The sequence below is a fragment of the Podarcis raffonei genome, chromosome 14, assembly GCF_027172205.1.
Source record: "Podarcis raffonei isolate rPodRaf1 chromosome 14, rPodRaf1.pri, whole genome shotgun sequence".
Taxonomy (NCBI): Eukaryota; Metazoa; Chordata; class Lepidosauria; order Squamata; family Lacertidae; genus Podarcis; species Podarcis raffonei.
Window position 1 is genome coordinate 34,115,091 of NC_070615.1, and position 13,475 is coordinate 34,128,565.

General features: G+C 45.2%; 1 protein-coding gene across 1 annotated transcript; it reads left to right on the plus strand.

The window, feature by feature from the left end:
* The first annotated feature begins 2,525 nt into the window (after nucleotides 1-2,525).
* On the plus strand, nucleotides 2,526-12,806 carry C14H16orf89 (chromosome 14 C16orf89 homolog). The gene is made up of 8 exons (XM_053364656.1): nucleotides 2,526-3,509; nucleotides 4,401-4,550; nucleotides 5,985-6,132; nucleotides 6,733-6,847; nucleotides 8,119-8,254; nucleotides 10,103-10,207; nucleotides 10,901-10,975; nucleotides 11,553-12,806. Exons 1-8 carry the CDS (start codon nucleotides 3,338-3,340, stop codon nucleotides 11,621-11,623), a joined length of 972 nt encoding a protein of 323 aa, XP_053220631.1. The 5' UTR covers nucleotides 2,526-3,337; the 3' UTR covers nucleotides 11,624-12,806.
* Nucleotides 12,807-13,475: the final 669 nt, after the last annotated feature.

Below are 13,475 nucleotides of genomic sequence, written 5' to 3' on the forward strand. Positions count from 1 at the left end.
AAACTGTCTGCGGACAAACGCCGGCTCCCTTGGCCAGTAAAGCGAGATGAGCGCCACAACCCCAGAGTTGTTCGCAACTGGACTTAACTGTCAGGGTCAGGGGTCTCATTTTCCTACCCATATGAAATACTGTTCCTCAGTGAGGCCAAACTTAGATTAAAATAATGTTTAGGCATATGTGTACCCCTGCGTCCCTTCTCCCCCCCAGAAAAAAGCACTGCTCACAACAGCCCTGCGAGGTAAGTTATACTCAGAGTGTGTTCCCAGGTTGCAGCCGGAATGCCAGTAGGAGGAGGAGGAGGAAGGCAGTGGGCAGATGCACTAGCTGTCATCCTGCATCTGCAAGCTGATGGACCTGAGCAGCCCCCAGGAGATGTTCAGCAAGCTCTCCACAATGATCTCCCCTTCTTCCTAGAGGGCACAGGAGAGAAGGATGGTGACGGGTGGATGGTCCAGAAGCTGGCCTACTCCAAGGATGCAGATAACATCCCCAAGCCCTACAGACTGCACACAAGGATGCTGATTTTACCTCCAGAGCTGGTGGACCATTGCTCTAATGGAAAAGTTAACAAAAGATGCCCAAATCCTACACTATCCGAAAAGGAACAGCAACTTTTCAAATGTTTTGCATCCATTTTCTGAATACGTTAAGGTAAAAGGACCATGACTGGCAGCCACCCACTTCTCATGGACCGCTATGCAGAAACATTCTTGAATAGTAATGTATTTGTGAAGGAGAATTGTTAGGAATTATAACACTGTTTTTTGAATACTAGCACTCTCTCCTCTCCTCACTGCCTTGCTTTCTTTTCTTTAACTCACTTGCTTTGTCTATTGCTTTTTGTGTATTATAAAGTAAAAATAAAAACAATCACCCCACCAAAATGGGAATTGGAATCAGGGGTCACCAGCTGGACTCATCCAAGACTTTGCCACCTGATGGTTCTATTCCCAGCTCAGCTGGATAAATGCTTGCACAGTCACAATTGCTTGAAAAGGGGTGTTTTGTCAAGGCATGAATAAGGAGGGGACGACAACAATGCACCAATTTAACCTTGAAATGCTAATACAACATTTAAAGGGCATGTCCCCTTTAATTTTATGCCAAGAACTAGCAGAGCATGGTGATGGCAGGGGAAATCACACCTGCTGAAAACACTCAAATTGCCAATGATCGAGATGGCAACAGAGATAGTTGGGAGACAAGCTCTTCATTGTACTTACAGAAAATCTTTTTTAAGAATTGCTTGATTCTTTAGTGAGGAAGTTGGCAGAGGGGAGAGGGGTTTTTTTTGGCATGACTTCTGCAAGGCAACAGGATAAGACTTACAACTTTGTAAAAGTTTACAACCATGCCATAAAGTCTTTTTAGAACATTTTCCCTTGGTCTTTGGCTGACTGATATCCAATGCCCTTTTAAATGTGTGTTTGTTTTTGTTCATATTTTTATTACATGTTTTGTGTTTTTTACATTGTGATTTTATGTAGTGAACTGCCCTGAGATCTACAGGTATCCAAGGTCGTATACAAATTTCTGGTATACAAATTTCTGGTTTTCAGCTCTTGTTTCCAGTTAGGGCATATCCACACTTATCTTTTGATCCACTCTTTCCAGGCACATTTCCACACTTTAAAGCTCCATGTCCAAGTGTTTTTCTTTCTTCCTTTTCTTTTTCTCCCCCCCCCCCCCCAGACAGTATGGACTGTGCCTGGAAAGAGCAGTGGAAAGGTTAATGTGGATAAGCCTTTAAACTCTGCAGGAAAACTAGACTGAGAGAAAACAACCAAAGGAGATTCAACTCTGCTCATTAAATTGTAAAACTGGGCCCTGGTGCTTTAAGTCCCTGGGGATCTCCGATCTCACAGAGCATGAATCACCACAAAGGAATAGGCAGACAAGACGTTCACCCATTTATCTGTTAGAAATGGCTGCCCTTTATCACATACACAGCCCAACAAGATGACAAGAATCCACCAACAGCATACGAATCAATATGGCTAACCTGATTCAAAAACACCCACCCACCCCACTCACACACGAAAACAAAGTTCACCACAGCCAATCACAAACAGGCAACCGGCGACCGCACCCTAGGCCAACCCCAATTTCTCTCACCACCAAAGAAACACAAGTGAATAGCAAAGAGAATCTGCACAAACGATGCTGATGCAAAACCCCACACATACATTAAGCAAAATAGAAACATCGCCTCCTGACCCCACCCCCACTCGCCTTTCCTCCCTCCACCTCTCTCCCCCCCCCCATTTCTTCCTGTTGTTGTTGTTTAGTCGTTTAGTCGTGTCCGACTCTTCGTGACCCCATGGACCAGAGCACGCCAGGCACCTCTGTCCTCCACTACCTCCCGCAGTTTGGTCAGACTCATGTTTGTGGCTTCGAGAACACTATCCAACCATCTCATCCTCTGTCGCCCCCTTCTCCTTGTGCCCTCCATCTTTCCCAGCATCAGTGTCTTCTCCAGGGAGTCTTCTCTTCTCATGAGGTGGCCTAATTTCTTCCTAATGTAACCCTAATGTCTCAACAAATGAAACTGACCTATGGAAAATGTAACTTGAAAAAAGAGACATTGCGCATACCTTTGTAAACCAATAAAATTTTAATAAAAATATTATTTTAAAAAAGTAAAGAAAAGGAGAGCAATAAAAAGAAACATCCACTCTATACACAAACACCTTAGACTGAACTGCGGAACATTTATGGAAGAAGCCTGAAACACTAATTTAAAAAGAGAAATTCTTAAAGAAGAGGAGGTAAACTTGTCAACTGAAGTTGTTCAAGCTGAAAGCTCAGAATGGTTAACTCAGGGGGGTTGGAGTAGATTTGATTTGTCCCCTGAAGAGGATTGGATTCAGGTATCTCTCATGCTGAAATTCTAGAAGAAACAGCCACTGAGAAGAACCAGAATACATGGACTGACTAAAGGATCAAGAGGAAGATGAAATTCATAGCATCATAGAGTTGGAAGGAACAATGAGGGTCATCTAGCACAACTCCCTGCAATGCAGGAATCTTTTGCCCAACGTGGGGCTTGAACCCACAAACCCGAGATTCTCATGCTGTACCACCTGAGCTACCCTGCACATCCAGGAGAAAGGATGTGTGCAAATGATTCATCAGAAGAACAGCACCTGGACATTCACATACCATGCAAATGTTTCCCGAAGGTGTCCACGGAGTCATAGTGTAGTGCTTTGTCCCTCCCTTTGACAAGTATTTGCACAGAAAATATTTTGCTTTGAAAGAGTGGAGGAGGACACTTCCCAGGCACCGCTCAGAAGCAACTGGCACTCCTCAGTGGCAGAGCCCTTCTAGCAAAGCATGCTGTTCTTCCGTTTCCAGCTGTTGATTTTCCTCCTTAACCTGAATTTATCCAGATGTGAGGACAAGAGGAATTCGATCATCTCCGCACTGGAGAAAGCAACTTTGTTCCTGGAAGAGCAATATAATGAACTCAACATAGATGGAGTGTTTGGATATCGTCTGTTGCAAGGTACAGTTCCAGCTACTTTGGAGACATATAGCACAACCCTTAGGCATTTTTACTCAGGAATAATGGCTTATCCACACTCACCTTTCCTCCCCTCTTTCCAGGCATGGTCCGTGCGCTTTTGGTGTTTTAGCTCCGGAGCTTTCCCCATGAAAACTCGCTCTTTGAAGCTGAACTGAAGCAATCCCTAGAAAACCTAAAATGACATTTGCTCTGACTGAGCAGGTTTCTGTAGGGAAAGCTCAGGGCCTACAAAATGTGGGCCTTTGTCTGGGAAGAGTAGGGCAAAAGGAAAGTGTGGCTGAGCCCTAAGTCCCATTATGTTCAATGGGGCTCCCTCCCTAGCTAAGTGTGTTTTAGACTAATTCTTCCTATTACACCGCCTTTCTTTCTTTCTTTCTTTCTTTCTTTCTTTCTTTCCTCTCACCTTAAAAATTGCCAGCTTCACTCGTCAAGTCTGGGTGTGACTTTATTTTGTACAGTCATTTTCCAGACATCTTTCTTGGGTGAGGAGTGCTTCCTACCCCTCTGAGCATTAAAAACCAAGCAGCTTTTCCTTCAGGTTCTTCTAGACAGAGGCAAAATTGTCTTTGTTATAACACTGAATGAAGGGGCCAGAAAGTAAAGAAATAAGTGTAGATTTATTTAGGGGGCTGGGGAGGGAGAAATGTGCAGAAATGTGAAGAACTGTGGGCTGTGTCCAATGCTGGTCCTACCCAGAGTAGACCCATTGAAGTAAATAGGCATGACTCACTTAGGTTCACCAATGTCAATAGGTTTACAGTGAATAGAACTTAGTTGGATATAACGGGGGGGAGGGAATTGACCCACCCCAACTCTTCATCCTTTAGAGGCAGGATTCAAACATCTTCTTTCCCTTCTCTAAATATCCAGCGTATCTGAATGGAACATTGGAGAAATGGGCCTCGGTGTCTGGATTAGAGTCGGAGCGAGTGCGAGTGCGACGCTTGGATGCGAAGGTGTCAGCTCTGATTGAAAAGGCAAAGCGTGCTCTAGAGAAGAACGAGCCGGATTCTTACAGAGGTAGCATCAAACCTCACCATAGTGGAATGGGGGTGGGGATTGGCTGTAGCTAGAGAGGACGGTAGGCAGGCAGGAATCTGTCCTTAGGGCAAAGACGTTCCCCAAATATCTGCTATCCCCATGTTTCAAGGTGACTTATCACAGGGGTGGCAAGGCTCAACCCCAGGGGGAAAATGTCACCCTCCAGGCCTCTCTTTCTGGCCCCTGGAACTCTCCCCAGGCCACAACCCTCAATGGCCCTGCTTCACCCAGAAATGTTTCTGCCTGGCTGGAATGTGTTCCTGAACTCTGATAATCCCTCACGTTGGACTGGTTGGAGTATCAGGGCCAGCCTGTCCGTGAGGTAGACCTCAGGCGGCAAAAGGGGTTGGGCCGCCCCTGTGGAAGACAGAAAGGGGTGTGCAAGTGTGTGCAGAAATTAGCCTAGTGAACAATGGTAAAATTTGCATGCATTGCTCCACCCACTTTCACTTCTGGCCCCACCCCCCGCTGGCATATGGCCCCCAGGAGGTTGCCAAGAAGGGAATGTGGCCCTTGGGCAGAAAACGATTCCCCACCCTGTATTATTATTATTATTATTATTATTATTATTATTATTGATTTTTATTTGCAAATTAAATAAGAAGAAAAGAGAAAGAAGAAGAAAAAGAGAGACAATAAAATAAAATATGATAAAACAATAGGCTACCGTCAGTTCACATTGCAGTTACAGTGATCGTCAGTATATTAATCTTAAATGAAACATTTATATGCCAGCCCTCCCTAAGTTCAAATAGGTATCAACACAAAATTGACATATGTATGAAATATGTTTGAATGTAGTCAGGGCAATGAGGCCCTCAGGCAGGATGTACCTGCCTCTTAGCCATGTAAGGCTTCACAGATTCACTGTTGTCATCCATTCCTAAAAGGTAAAGGTAAAGGTACCCCTGCCCGTACGGGCCAGTCTTGACAGACTCTGGGGTTGTGCGCCCATCTCACTTAAGAGGCCAGGGGCCAGCGCTGTCCGGAGACACTTCCGGGTCACGTGGCCAGCGTGACAAAGCTGCATCTGGCGAGCCAGCGCAGCACACGGAAACACCGTTTACCTTCCCGCCAGTAAGCGGTCCCTATTTATCTACTTGCACCTGGGGATGCTTTCGAACTGCTAGGTTGGCAGGCGCTGGGACCGAGCAACGGGAGTGCACCCCGCCGCGGGGATTCGAACCGCCGATCTTTCAATCGGCAAGCCCTAGGCGCTGAGGCTTTTACCCACAGCGCCACCCGCGTCCCTCATCCATTCCTACCCCTGTCCTATTGGGACATAGGAAGCTCCCCTATTCCAAGTCATAACAATGGTCTCTCTAGCTCAATATTATTGCCTACAAACTAAGTCATTGCAAAATAATAACAAACTATTACCTCTGCCCCTTGCCACCCCCTCCCCCTTTGCAGCATTTCATCAAGCTTTAAGCCCAGGGTTTTGGAAGATTCCCCATCAGTGGGCTCAGAATGACCCTCCTGTTTCTTTCTCCCCAACCAACGGCTCATGTCTGGACTTGGAAACAAGCGATTACTGCCTATCCATCCTGCTAGGATCAGGGTAGGAATTTTGCTTACCTCTCTTTCATAGCTAGTGTTAATATTGTGGCTCTAGATCAGGGGTTGGCAAGGTTTACCTCGCCTGGGCTGGTTCATTTCTGCGGAGATCGCGCCGCAGGCCAGATCGCCGCAGGCCAGATCACAGATGTGTTTGTGGTTTCCGGCGCCACAGAAGCGAGTCCCCGCTCTGTGCTGCACCGGTTTAGCGCAGCATGGGGGGACTTGCCAAGCAGGCAGCTCGGTTTGGGGGCGGCTCATGGGCCATTTAAATGACCCCTGTGGGCCACTTGTGGCCCATGGGCTACAGGTTGCTGACCCCTGCTCTAGATTTATATATGTAAATGAAACCATAAATCCTAAAGATGCCACAGTCTCTGTTGACCTTCATTTTAAGAAAACCAAATGCTAGGTAATGGCTGGAACCCCAGGAGTCTCTCGCCACCTAGAGATTGGGGTGCATGCAACAGTATCTTGGTTTAACACCACAATACTGGTGTGTCTCGTGCAGTCCAGGTACACCCGAAGCATGGGTTGCCTGTTGCACAAATCTCTCACCTGTCTGGCTCTTGAAATTGCCTAATGCCATGCTTTTCTACAAAAGGGCTGGTGGCACACCTTGCCTTGTTCCAGATAACTGCAGAAGCATCATGATAAAAACACACTGCTCGGGATATGGCCTGTCCCATCAGCTTTTCTACTTCCTGTTTGCAGAGATGGTAAGGAGTTGGTCATGTGCTTTGCTTACAGGGCAGAAACATTAATGGGGGGCGGGCAGGGGTAGGGAATGGGAATGAGCCTAGCATTATGTTCAGAATACCACCTTTCATCCAGAATCAAGAACCTTGGATGAAAAGTACCATGAATACTACTACTACTACTACTACTACTATTACTACTAGAGTAGTACTACTCTAGTGGTAGTGGTGGTGGTGGTAGAGTAATTTATTACCCACCTTTCACTCACAGGACCCAGGACCGGTGACAATTTAATTCAGAATTAAAAATAGTTAAAACAGGTTAATGTTTGCAAATGACTTCTAAGGCACATTGTACATAAATGTGTGTGCATGAACAGATTAGTCAAATATTCATAGAATAAGTTGTACTGTCTGTATTTGATGTGGTTTTAACATTCAGTGTCAATATTTGACAGCATTGATAGTTGACATGCATTGGTTTAGTACTGGGTAGTATTTAATGGTTGACATGTAATGGTATTTAGTACTTGAGAGCAGCTGTTAGGTGGAAAGCACTTATATTTAGGGCTAACTGCATGTTACATAATTGTGTAAATTGCAGTTGGGTTATGGGGTATTGGGTTTTGGGTTTTGGGTTGTTGTTTTTTTAAAAAGAATCCTTGCTAGGAGTGGGGGTGGTTTCTTGCAGGACCACAATGCAGCCACTATCTTGGTTGAATTTGCCCTTCCAGTACTTCAGTTATCAACAGAAAATCTAAAGAACTATTATACCACTTTAAACAGTCATGGCTTCCCACAAGGAATCCTGGGGACCATACTTTGTTCCAGGTCCTGAGACTTCTTAAGAGACCCCCCTGTTCCCATTCCAGAGTAACAATTCCCTGGGAATTGCTAGGGGAAATGACTGATTGTTAAACCACTCTGGGTATTGTAGCTCTGTGAGGGGAATAGGGTCTTTTACCTATGTAAACAATCACAAAATGCCATCGGGTTGAAAGCACACTCATTTTGAATCTTTTAAGGTTCAAAGGTCTCATTCTAGATTTTCCCACTCAAATGTGTTCTGGCGAAACTGGAAATCTTCAGAGTGTTGAATATTTATGAATATTTACACTGGTTCTCTCTCTGTACCTAGTTTAATGATGATATTGGGAGGAAGAGTAATGGCAGTTTCTCTGATTAGCTGAATATTTTCAGTCTTCACCATCCCTTTCTTGCAGAGCAAAACTGTGCTACAAGATGGTATATGAAAAACAGTCTTTCTTCCCCTGCTTCTTGTTCACATCTAGAAAGGATGCTCGGATCCCCTCTTCCACAATGCGCAATATTACAAGAGTGTGTTCTGTCATTTAATGATGCAAATCAATGTCGAATCTGAAAAGCAAGCGCTCCTAGGGACCGTGGGAGACCTTTTTACGGAAAACAGTAAGTGGCCTTACTGCTGTGTTGTAGTGTCACTGTTCAAGGCACTGTTCTTCACTCAGGGAACCACTTTACAGTGGTACCTTGGTTCTCAAACTTAATTTGTTCCGGAGGTCCGTTCCAAAACCAAAGCGTTCCAAAACCAAGGCATGCTTTACCATAGAAAGTAATGCAAAATGGATTAATCCGTTCCAGACTTTTAAAAACAACCCCTAAAACAGCAGTTTAACATGAATTTTACTATCTAACGAGATCACTGATCCATAAAATGAAAGCACTAAACAATGTACTACAGTCACACAATCAATCAGTAGCTGAACTGGGTTCCACACAGTCACAAAAACAAAACAAAAAGAGCCGCAAAAACAAAAATGCAAAATAAATAGCAAAAACAGGCAGACCTCAAACTGAAGTATGGCACTCAAAACGGAGCATGTTCGGCTTCCGAAAAAAGTTCGCAATCCTAACACTTACTTCCAGGTTTGCAGTGTTTAGGTTCTAAGTTGTTTGAGCCCAAGGCGTTTGAGAACCAAGGTACTGTTAGGATGCTTGCCCCATGTTTGTAGTCATGAGATTGTTGTCTATCACATGACGGCATATGTTTTCATTCCACAGTGTGGGAAGTGATGGAGACAGGATGTTTTGTGCTACTGTGTTCCAAAATGTAGGGCTATTGTCCTTTCTTTCTTTCTTTCTTTCTTTCTTTCTTTCTTTCTTTCTTTCTTGTCTGATGGAAAAGAGGAAGGAGTTAAGTCAGAATGCTCCGAGTGTACTATATGTAAATGTAATGGTTATAGGGGTTGCTCGTGCGTAAGTTGCCGCCACTCCTGGCTAGGTTGCCTGGTTAAACCTTTTCTGTCTGGACAGCCCTTCACTTTGTGGCTGCTTCAGTTGCTAGCAGAATCTGTCAGTGGGCGTTTCTTGAACCTCTTCCAGCACAAAAGTTCTTTGACGCCAAGTCTGCACCTACTCTCCCTGCGCGGAAGTCTCCTGCGCAGGGTGGGTGTGGGTAGCGGAGGACCCATGCTCTCCCCGCTGGTCTCCGGCGAGGAGTCCTGGAGCCCCCTCGCCGATTCCCCCATCTGCCCCCCTTTATCCCTGGTGTTACGCTGATTTCCTTCCCCAGCCGATGAGCTGCCTCTCCCCCTGCTGGGCCCTTCTCCAGCATCGCTTGGGAGCCTTGCCTCCGCCTCTGGCTCCGATGGCAGTTCCCTGACAGTAAATAAAGTAGATTAGCCAAAATGCTGTGCTACTGAGTTCTGTTACGTGAACTGCAATACTCTGCAGGATCCCTAAGCATGCTAATGCCTTTTGGCATCAGTCGCTGTGATGTTCAGGCTGAAGAAAGCTTTTGAAGCTCGTGAACGATTGACCAGGAGGGAGAGGACATGCCAGTCGGGCATGTGTCTCTGCCAGGGTCCTACATGAAAGTAGGACAATCCTAACAGGTACCACTGCATAAAAATGGGACCAAAAAACCCTCAGAACATTTGTGGTATGAAAAGTTAAAGAATTTCAACAACAACAACAAAAATGCAAGATAAGCACTGAACAGAAATGAAGCAGTATGTCCACCCCAAAACTTTTGCGGGCATGAATAAGGTTGGAGGCAGGATTGTGTTGGGCCATCAAAATAGCACCATGAGCACAAAGCATCACAAATGCACAATAAGAAGGGCAGGGCCCCATGAAGACATGTGAGGCTACCATCTTTGCTGAAGTTAAGCTGGTCCAAGTCTGCTTGGTGTTTGGGTGAGAGACTGACTGCTGGGTTCTATGATCGATGGAAAGAAGGAAGGATGGATGGAAGACAATAGTTGCCATTTAACATGTTTGCATTCTGTCTCTCAGTTTTGTTTTGTGGCCTGGCTGGATTCTCTGATTTCTATAAACCACGGTGGCTGGACATCATTCTCAACTGGCAAAAAAGGGAAAGAGGATGTTTCTGGATGTTCGGTGAGTGAGCACAGCTGTTTGATTCATCCAGTGCTAGAGTGCAAATTACATAATTTGTGTTTTTTTAAAAAATCTATGGAGAAAATGAATGCTGCAACTTGAGTTGAGTTGCTACAAATTCAATAGTATTGGGCAAATTTTGGGGAAGGGGGTACCATCGTGGCCGCTCCCCCAGACGCTCGCCATGCATCCCCCAACCGAACCGGGCACCACACCCCTGTGGATGGCGAGCCACACCCCTGTCTGCTCTCCGCTCCCAGTGCCGGAGCATGCAGCTCTGCCACTGGGCGAGTCTAGCTTTGTTCACGCCCTCCGAAAACCTGGCTGAGGGACTTACCCTGGTGTATCTCTGGCTCAACCGGTGTAAGGTACCCAAGCTGGGAAAGTCCAAGACCTGCCAGATTCAAACTCTCATCTTGGCAGATCTTGGTTTGGATTGCACTGTTGGTAAAGAATAAGGCTACGATCCTATACCCTCTTACCTTGGAGTAAACCCTATGGAAGAGAACAAGACTTACTTCGGAGTAGATGTGTCTGTGATTACTCTGTAAGTCCCATCAAGCTCAGTGGGAAATCCCACTGAGTAACATGCACAGTTTGCCTTGTAAGTTTGTGACTGAATGAGGACCCACATTCTAAAGCACATCTTCTGCCTTCAAGCAAATGACTCTTTCTTTCTCGGTGACCTGTTAGACTCCTCCAGCCCAGTTTCTGAAGACCATCATAAGGAAGCACGAAGAGTTAAGAGAACGGAGAAGATTCTTGAAGGTAAAGATAATGGCAACTGGTGTGGGTGCATAGATAAAAATTGTTTCCCAACCTATCACACATTTTAAAAATAATGTACCAAGTCACCCATGAGTAGACCCATCGGATCCATTGATTTCAATGGATATGCTACTCTTAGTATGTCTAATACTTTGTTCAGAGACCTGCATTGGCTACCAATTTGCTACCAGGCAAAGTTCAAGCTGTTACTATTAGTATATGAAGACCATAACAACTTGGAAACAGTTTATCTGTGAGGTTGCCTTACCCTGTATGTGTCCGCTTGACAGCTTTGAGCTGCAAAACTGGCACCATTACAAGTGCCACGTAACACTCGTTCCATGTTTGTAAGAAACCTATAAAGCACAGAGCCCATTGTTGAGATTATACAGTTTGTGGGAACCTTCCCAGAATTTGCTAAACTAGAACTCCAAGCATCCTTTGGCCTTGGCCATGCTTCCCGGTGCTGATGGGAGCTGTAGTTAAGCAACAACAGGAGGGCTAAAGGTTCCCCAACCCTAGTTTAAATTATGACCCTCTCTTCCCTTTGATAACCAAAGGTCTCATTTCCTTGCAGGTGAATGTGCTTCTCACAACACCGCCGTGGCCGTAGGAGCGATTGGAGGATTTCTCCACTACGAGTTCTGATGCTTTCGTGCTTCTTTTTTCTTATGCAACTGAGCTTAACTTTCTGGCTTTATTATGCAATGCAGGACCTGTCGCTCTTCTCTCTAGGTACATTTTGGGTGCTAGTCAACATGACTGTGCTCTCAACCAGGGCACTGGAAAAATCATATTCATATTGTGGGGTGCTGTACTGCTCCCTAATTAGAACAGGGAGGAGACTCACCGTCTTCTTGAACTGTCTCCCCAGCATGGGGCAGGGGCAGTGATGTGCTGGCCCAGGATCTTTGGGATTGAAGACCTCTTACAATTTCTGTAAGAAACTTCTGTAAGAACACTCACGCTCAGGAAGCAAGGGAGAAACATGCTAAGAGGGAGGCATGCTTGGCATATCCACACCGTGATCAGCTCCCGCCCAGAAACCAATGTCCCCACTGTGGAAGGATGTGTGGATCCAGATTTGGCCTCCACAGTCACTTACAGACTCATTGTTAAAACCGTGTTTATGGAAGACAATCTTACTCAGGTACGAGTGATCGCCAAAGACAACAATTTCTGCAGCAGGGTCTCTGTGTCCATTGTCCTAGAGTCGCCCAATGAGCACGAAAGGGGAGCTGTTTAGCCACGGCATGCTCCAAAGCTAAGCATTTACGGACACTGAAAACACACGGTGCTGCAGTTTTAAGGGAATGAGTGGTGTGCAGGTTCTGTTGTGCACAATGGAACACAACTTAAGTCAATTTCTTCAACCTAAGGACCACATACCAGTGGTGTGGGTGGGGCCAGAGGCAAAAAGTGAGTGTACAAAAGTGTACAAAAGTTAAGAGTCACAACAGATGTGACTCTTAACTTTTGTACAGTAGGCTGCATTCCAGCCGCATGAAAGTCAGAGGCTTCTGCACAGAGGTTTGTGCTCTAAATGTCTGGTGCAGATGTGGCCTCAGACTGACAGCTTCATCCACACCTAGCCTAGGTGTCACTTACATTTTAATCTCTTTTATCCTATCTAATTAGGCTCCTCACTTGTCTATCTGGCTCCATTTGCATTGTTCCCTCCTTCGGCACCTTGTGCTATCCTGCTTCTCCCAGTCTTCCATATCTTCTGCCATCTCTATAGTTTTAACCAAATAATTGCCATTTCCACCTGAATGTGCCACCCATGTACTTAGTCTTTTTTTGCAATAAACTGCATTTTCAAGTACCCTAAGATCTGACTTGTCGTTTCTCCACCTGGATGCTCAGGTTTCTGCCATGGTTGATTACAATTTTTGGTTCAATACCTCAACAGGCATTGTTCAAGTCTGCATTGCATCTACACTCAAGTTGTAAAAGTGTGTTAATAAACCATATTTCTTAAAGACATGACAGTCTCTGCTGTGCTTTGATTCCTAATGGAAACACGAAGAACCCCCCTGGAATCTTCCTACCACTCAGTAGATGTTAGGGGTGGTGCAACCTTTGTGACTATGTGAAACAAGCCCTGCTAAAGTGTGCATGTGTGATCCCCCCCCCAGCTATTTAGAACGCAGAGGGAAAATGTATGTTTAGAAGACATAATGTTGCTTTTCTTGACACTAAAACAAAAACAAAGCAAAGTCTCCCATGTATATACATGTACTTATTTTGGTTTTGAGCTAACCAAAAGCCAGAGGGATGGTTTCGAGTTTGGAATGCACCGGAGACTAGAAAATAAGTCTCAAACGTATCTTAATAAGGAATTCCCCCCTGAAGCATTTTAAAGAAAGCTGGGAGACAATAATAAGGCCCCAGGCACCACGTCTGAAAGTTAAACAGGTCCTTTACTAGAAAAAAACTACAGCTAACTTTTAATGATCCCACACATTGTGCTTTACGTAGCAGTAGCTGAGGGACAGTT

Coding starts and splice junctions, on each gene's coding strand:
- C14H16orf89 (XM_053364656.1), top strand. CDS start 3,338: ATGCTGTTCTTCCGTTTCCAGCTGTTGATTTTCCTCCTTAACCTGAAT. Junction 8,255..10,102: donor AGACCTTTTTACGGAAAACA/GTAAGTGGCCTT, acceptor TCTGTCTCTCAG/TTTTGTTTTGTGGCCTGGCT. Junction 10,208..10,900: donor AGGATGTTTCTGGATGTTCG/GTGAGTGAGCAC, acceptor GTGACCTGTTAG/ACTCCTCCAGCCCAGTTTCT.